At 36.5% G+C, this 7,431-nt stretch overlaps 1 protein-coding gene across 1 annotated transcript; it reads right to left on the bottom strand.

The window, feature by feature from the left end:
* Nucleotides 1-1,970: 1,970 nt before the first annotated feature.
* On the bottom strand, nucleotides 1,971-6,594 carry LOC132612611 (PHD finger protein At1g33420). The gene is made up of 5 exons (XM_060326709.1): nucleotides 5,888-6,594; nucleotides 4,407-4,533; nucleotides 3,826-4,041; nucleotides 3,099-3,716; nucleotides 1,971-2,950 (listed from the first exon to the last, which is right to left on the bottom strand). Exons 1-5 carry the CDS (start codon nucleotides 6,207-6,209, stop codon nucleotides 2,134-2,136), a joined length of 2,100 nt encoding a protein of 699 aa, XP_060182692.1. The 5' UTR covers nucleotides 6,210-6,594; the 3' UTR covers nucleotides 1,971-2,133.
* Nucleotides 6,595-7,431: the final 837 nt, after the last annotated feature.

Genomic DNA, 7,431 nt, shown 5'->3' with positions numbered 1-7,431 from the left:
ATAATTGGTACAAATCTAATTAGTTATGGTTTATGGTTATAGAAAACCAACTTTGCAAGCTACAACAATTAATACTAAGATCACGTCTATCATTCAATAAAATAATTGTTGTACTCCTACTACTAAATCGAATCCTAACCACTTAATCGGTTTCAAATCTGTCATTAGCTATTGTTCTACATGTTTTAGTAGTAATAAGTAACTAATAATGAACCCCTCTCACTCTACACACATATACTCATCATTAATTAAGTTTAAAAACCAAAACCAGCGGGAAGGTTCTCCGAATAATCATCCTCAAATTAAATGTTGGCACGAGTGGGTAAATAATCAAAAATCTATATTCCAAATTTACCCTTTTATAACTTAGTCATGCGAACAATATTTCATAACAGTTCTCTCACCCTAAAATTGTTAGGATTATTATTTTAATAGTTAGGCTAAAAATTTAAAACTATCTTATATCTAAATAAGAAATCCTAAATTATAGTGTCAATGTAACATCACTATGAGAAATCCTAATTCTAGTGTTACGGTAATATTTCTCTTTGTTCTTATAATCATGTTATTAATAACAATATTTAGGCTAAAAGGAGCACATCTCGCTTTTAGTATTTAGAGGGTGAGATGAATAATCCATTTTTTAAATTCTTATAGTTGTATAACTGCAATAAGTTTTAAACTAATTTTTTTAGTAGAAGGAGCATAATTATATCTACGAAAAATGGTTGGAAACTATATATACAGCGTGAGACTTTAAAAATAATTAATGAAACAATATGAAGCCCAAGCTTTTTGAATCAATTTTCATATCACAATTGTTGAATTTCATGTTTTAGCGTTCAAGATTAAAATTTTCAAGCATAAAGAAAAAAACGAACACTTGCTATAAAATTAGATAGTTATGAATTAGGAACAATCTTAAGATCAATGAGAAACTATTATTGTCAAAAGTTTAAACATTATAAATAAGCTTACCAAAGGGTATATTAGCAACATAAATAATTTTTAGTATTTAAAATTAGTTTGGTTACAAAAGAATCAAAATAAGAGAGGCTAGTGTAAAGGGAACTAAGTATTATAAAAGCAAATTTGAAAGGAAGTCTTTATAATTATTCCATAAGTTTATTATTAAAAAAAAAAATAATGTGACATGACATGTTAACTAGGAGAGAAAGAGGATTTTGTAATGTTAATATTTTTTTGAGAAAAATGTAGATAGTTGAATAATATTCTAATTCTAAAAAGGACAAAAGTGATATTAATAGATAATGATCAAAACATGGATGATCTTTTACGAAATTAACTCAGAATAATGTTCAATAATCTCGTTTACTGTGCCACTCAGTCTATTAAAGTATTGCTGAGCTCCATAGTCTAGAACAGAATAATGTTCAATAATCTCGTTTACTGCCACTCAGTCTATTAGTGTATTGCTGAGCTCCACAGTCTAGAGAAATTGTTGTACAAGATTGAATTTCGTCATCTCTTACCTATCAATCAAGTGACGTTTTTATCAAAGGGGGTAAGGACGCGATTGTGCTCTTTTTTCTATATTGCTTACATTTTATAACATTTTAAAATTCCCCTTTAGAGTAACTCAGATAAACAAAAATCTCCATCAAGTCCGTACACAATATTTTTCAATCTTGAGTAAGAATAGCATAAAACAACCCTTTTATCTTTGTCTAACATCCAGTCGTCATTTGAAATGAGAGCTTGCCCTTTCGAAGACCCCATTATGCTCAATAACAAAACCAACAGAATTTCGCATTTGTTTTCTTTAGCTCAACGCAGAATCTTCAACAAGTAGACAAACATATCCAGAACTAGATTTGATTAAACAACATTTTGTCATCTTCGTCTTTTTTACTTTTTCCTCTTAAGCATTCTACTTTTTTTTGTTTTTATAAATAATAATAGTTAGAGATCAAGCGTCAGCCGTCTGAAGAATATGTACAAAAACGATAAAACAAGGATAAGTCATGGAACTCGTAAAGAGCAAGGGAAAACTGGCCAGAGTGCGCTGATGATATTTCTTCCCGAGGTCTGGCCTGTATGTACATAGTCTCTCAGACCTGAAAAACAACGGAAAAAAGCATATACACCATTACTAATACCCCCACGCTCACTTCAGACTGCATGAGCCAGGCTCTTCCCTAGTCCCACACCAGCACCTGATTCATCCTTGCAACTATCGCTTGCGTTCGCAGTGTGACTAACACACCTGCACCTAAGACAAATGAACCTAGCAGGAACAGCATCCAAGTCAGGGATCCCGGCACATCTGGTGTGCTGCCAAACACCGCACACATCACAAGCCAACATCCTTTCCCCATCATCATCCTTTGCTCCACAGTAGCAATCTACAGTCCATCTCTCCAGTCCCCTTTCCATTCTATATCTACTCAGCCCGTTTTTCCCCAGAAACTTTCCTCTGACCGTCACAAATTCAGCAGATCCTAGGAGGAGTTTGACCTGAGTAGATTCTTTCACCCCACCATATCCAACTAGCTCATCAGCTTGGAATCTTCTAAACATCAAGTATACATCTTGAAATGTCCTTGATGCCTGCGCCTTCAAGTCAGATATGGTAGCATCCGAGGGGAGAATCAATAATTCTGGAGGGTTTCGGGAATGTGCATCAGATTGTTCCATGATGTCCACCTCACATAGCACCTGGATTGCATCTGATTTTGGGATAGGCAAGAATCTTTCAGGTTGATATTCCTTCATGAATTGCTTGCAATCAAGAACAGTTGTAGCAGAGTTAACTGCAACTTTCCTTCTGGTTAACGGAACATAATTAGACATTGTCTGTGGGTTTAGCATGCACTCGTACAAGTACTTCAGATCTCGACGCAGATGTTCCTCAGATGGGAAGTTCGGTGAGCAAGGCAATCTATTCTCATTTGTATTCACATTAACCATTGGGTTGCCGCGCTCAAGTCTGCATCAGGTAAGAGAAAACATCAGTCAGAAATTAAAAAAAAAAATAAAAAAAATAAACTACGACTCTCACAAATTGTGACATATACGAAATTGTAAATATTGAGCTCCCAGGAAGTAACACGGAAGAGAAGAGTTGATTTACTGACTTGTACTCCATAGAGGCAGAACCAGAAACGCTGCGAGCATTGACAACCATTCCATCAGCTGCTTGTTTTCCATGAAGTTCCTTTAGGCAATAATCGAGGAGTTCAGGAGAACCAGCTTTACAAACAGCACCTCTAAGAGCACGCCAGCTCACCCAATTGGACCCAGAGACGGCCCGTAGTACTCTAAACATTGCTTCTTCAACACGTAAAATATCACTACTGGTCCATGCACATAAGACCTTGGAGTCGCAAATTTTACGCTTCTTAAAAGTAGCATCATTGGCTCCCAAGCCAGATTTGCGGGTATCACGGATTGAACTAGTTAAGAAAAGAAAAAGGTCTCTAATATTTACAAGCTCACGCTCTGACAAGGACTGATAAAATGAAATCAAGTCCTGCAGACGCGTGCGAGGCTTCCGCCCTTGAGATAGAAAGATGGTCAAGGGCAGAGAAGAAAGGTTCTCTACAGCCTGTTTGTAAGAATCTTGAGTCAGACCAAAACTACCAGCGCCAAACTGATAACCCCATTCACCATACCATGGATGACCCTTTGTGATGGCATGTAGTAGACGTAACTCCAAACCATACTTCTTTGAAACATCCATCACGCTGATTTTTCTGACCATACAGGACAAGACTAAATCATCAAATATAGCTCATTGGAGAACCAAACTTAAGAAGATTGCGATGCTTCTACAACATAACATCTAATACAAATGATGCTTACCTTGCTCCAAGAACTTTACAAAGCCTATCCCAGAAATTCATTATATTACTTCCAGAAAGCACCCTGGATCCACCTTCTCTACCATTTACCCTGAGAAGATGTCCATAGCCATTGGCATGGATCACACCATGCAGAAGATGACTGGTATCCTCTAACTGATGGTACATCCAATCTTCAACATCTTCTGTGGTCATTACATGGTTGCATGACTTACACCTGACAAAACAAGTTGATGTATTTAGTCCCACATTTTTTATCTATAACACAGACATCAAGATAAACAAAAAATGTTGGCAACATTTCTTTGCACACACTGACTAGTAGAGGAATTATTTAAAGTAACCTTGAAGCTACAGACAGGATCCACAAAGACAACTCAACTACTTAACATGTTTCCAAAATGAATAAACCATAGTAGATACCGGAACATTACAAAATTCAACGGGAACGTCTGAAGGGACGTTAAAAAGGGACATATGGAATAGAATAGAATGTCATAACATATATAGCCACACCAAAAGGGATCAAGAACAATTTCAACTTAACAAAGAAAAACCAAAGGGAAGTGTATAAGTTGTTACCTAGACTCGGATAAGTGAAGGGCTTCACCGCACCCAGGACAGGACTTGTTATAACCACCAATTGAGTTTCCATCTGCCTTAACAACAAAGTGGAAACGCTTTGCACAAACTGGATTACTGCTCCAACCTATAAACCAACGACAGTACAATCAATATATTCACATCCCCAAAAAATATTCTAAAGAGAAAAACACAATTCAACCCACTAATTCCCTTTCAAACAACAAAAAAGATTACTGAATACAATTCTAAACAAGAGGAATCATTCACCATGCAATTGTAACACCCGCGGCACTTACAATTCTATTCTTTAGTACCTAATTCATTCAAATATCACGATATTTTCTTTCTTTCGGAATTATTGTTTGTAGTTGGTTTTTTCTAAAAAAAATCAAATAAAATAATTTTAGTTGATTTGATGTTTTAAAGACATGATTTAGGTCTCATGGAAAGAAATTGTGGAGGATATTTGGTAGCCATATGAGACTAGTTATTTTCGTGATTACCCTTTAAAAAAATTAAAACCAGATTAATGTATTTATTTATTTATTTAACACCTTGGTTACTCTAATTTCCCCAAACGTTATCGCCGTGCCACATCATCATACAATTACTCAAGTCAAGGCAAGTTGGTCAAGCACTAGGACAAAAAGAAAAAAAAAGAAAAAAGAACGTGCCTAACAAGCAGATCAAATTACGTAATAGTCCAGTGTACATGTGACACTCACTAGTCCTTTTCATTCCCTTTATCCACGAAGGTTATATCTGTAAAGTTCAATATATTATGGTGTATAAAGGACAGATGAGACTGCCAGGTATCACATTACAACCAACTCAGTAGGACACAACGCTTATTTGGACCCCACGTTCTTAATTATTTTATTAATCTATTAAAAGGTTCAATATGAGCTGGCACTGAATTAGCTCAGCTTTTTAGTACAGTGGCAAGACTAATATTTAGAAAGTCTGATGGACAGGTGGACGGTTCTGATTTCATGAAATCGACGACTCAGTTCTAGCGAGTGTCAAATTTAATGGACGGCTCTGATTTCAGCATCAAACTTAACGGACGGTTCTGATTTCATGATTTAATTGTCCTTCCAATTTATCGAACCAAAAAAAGCCAACCATCTGATCCACAAGAAAATCACACCGTATTAGCAGGCTAAAAAATAAACACCAAAAACGACACAGTCAATGAAGCGAGCTAGTATACATAAAAACAATAAAATAAAAAGGGAAAATTACGCTCTATTCTATTTTTTAAAAGTACCTACGCTTGGCTTATATTTTGAGTTTGTTACTCAATTTAGCTCATATTTATATCTTTTATGCGGTATTATAAAAGTTTATATGCTTTCTCAAGTATAATATTATATATTGAGCTACGTGGAGTAATAATTTAAAAAAAAAAGGGTAGATTTTTGAAAATTCCCGAAAATAGGTAAATATTATTTTGTCGACTCTGTGGGAAAACTCACCAACGACTCGGCACTGGTCGCAATAAACGGATCTACATCTAGCAACATCTTCTTCGATAACATCAAGGCAAACAACTGACGGAGAAGAATCGCCGTCACCGTTAGTGAGATCACCGACACGTAGGACGATCTGCCACGTCAGAAGGTGCGGAAACAGCGAAGAAGGCGGTGGCAACAGCGCGTGTTTCGACAAAAACGCCTTCACCGTCGTCCTAAACGGCCCACTAACGGCGTTATCGGCGTTAGGGAACGTAAGGAAGTCGTTAAGATCCGCCGTTACTCTCCTCTTCAACCTCTTCATCGGCCTACCATTCACAACCATAATGATCTCGGCGCGTGCACACAGATCTCGGCGCGTGACGTCGGAATCGACAATCCTCGTCGCAGATCTGAACCAATACCCCCAGATCGGACGGTCAATAAACAAAAGAACAAGAAAATACAACAGAGAGAGATATAGGGGCTTGAGGGAAACAGTTGTTTGTATTTTGGAGAGAGGAAAAAAGAAGAAGAGGAGCGGAGGGAAAGTGTTGAGGAACGTTTGTTTCGGAGTGAGAAATTAGGGTTGGTAAAATATTTGGGGCTTTTCTGTACTTTTATATTTATTTGTTTTGTTTTGTTTTCTCCAATTCCTTTTTGGTTTCGAGAAACTAAAGGGAAAAAAAGATTCTAAAGGCGGTGTAACAAGTAAAGGGATACGGATAAGAGCAAAATAAATATCTTAATAATTAAGCTGACTATTTCAGGTGAAGAAATTAAAGTATTATGAATTGACTGAAATACCCTTGATGGGGTATTGGAGGGACTTTCGAGGAAGTTTCCAGGTTTCGAAATTAAAGAATATTTTTGGGGTGGTTGGGGAAAGCGTAATTAAATCCACTTATGATGGTTGATTAATATAGGTGTTTCTTGTTGAGGAAGATAGAGAGGTTGAGATTAAATGACAGGTGTACCATGGTTTTTTTGAATTGTGAACGGATGGGCGTGAAATTTGGAGGGACAGACGGTATAAGCTTGCTTTGGTTTTTGTAGATAGAGTGAAGGTAAAAGGGTCATTATAAGTTATGAGCCCTCGAGCTAGTCTTCGGGTTAATTTTGTTTGACGTTGTCCGTGTAATCTTACCCCTCATATTTGTAATCTTTAAATTTTATCTTTCGGCTAAAATTCATGGGTTCCAGGTTCGAACTCTCACTCAGTCAAAAAAAAAATTAAAAAAAATCGTGAGGCAGAGTTTAAATTTCGCTATGCCCCCACCGGCAGAATTTTAGTTATGTTTAACCAAAAGTCTGCCGATGGGGGCAGATTTTGTCTTGAGGCATATATTTTTTTTTTTACTTTTCAAGGTAAACTTTTAGTTATGCCTTAACTAAAAGTGAGTGTGCCCCATAAAACATAACTAAAAGTATGCCCCATAAGGCGGAATTTTTCCTTAAGGAATAACTAAAGTTATGTCAGACCCGGCATAACTATAAGTTCCGCCTTATAAGGCAAAGTTTATGCCTTAAGGAAAAGTTCCGCTTAGGGGCATACTTTTAGTTATGCC

Source organism: Lycium barbarum, chromosome 10 (genome assembly GCF_019175385.1).
Source record: "Lycium barbarum isolate Lr01 chromosome 10, ASM1917538v2, whole genome shotgun sequence".
NCBI lineage: Eukaryota > Viridiplantae > Streptophyta > Magnoliopsida > Solanales > Solanaceae > Lycium > Lycium barbarum.
The sequence above is the reverse complement of the archived record's forward strand: the minus strand, read 5'-3'. Positions and strand labels throughout refer to the sequence as shown.

Bases quoted from the DNA above. Each gene is read 5' to 3' on its own strand.
- LOC132612611 (XM_060326709.1), bottom strand. From the start codon at position 6,209: ATGGTTGTGAATGGTAGGCCGATGAAGAGGTTGAAGAGGAGAGTAACG. The intron at 4,042-4,406 runs GTAACAACTTAT...TTGTTTTGTCAG, and splicing joins CTTCACTTATCCGAGTCTAG to GTGTAAGTCATGCAACCATG. The intron at 2,951-3,098 runs GTCAGTAAATCA...TACCTGATGCAG, and splicing joins TCTGCCTCTATGGAGTACAA to ACTTGAGCGCGGCAACCCAA.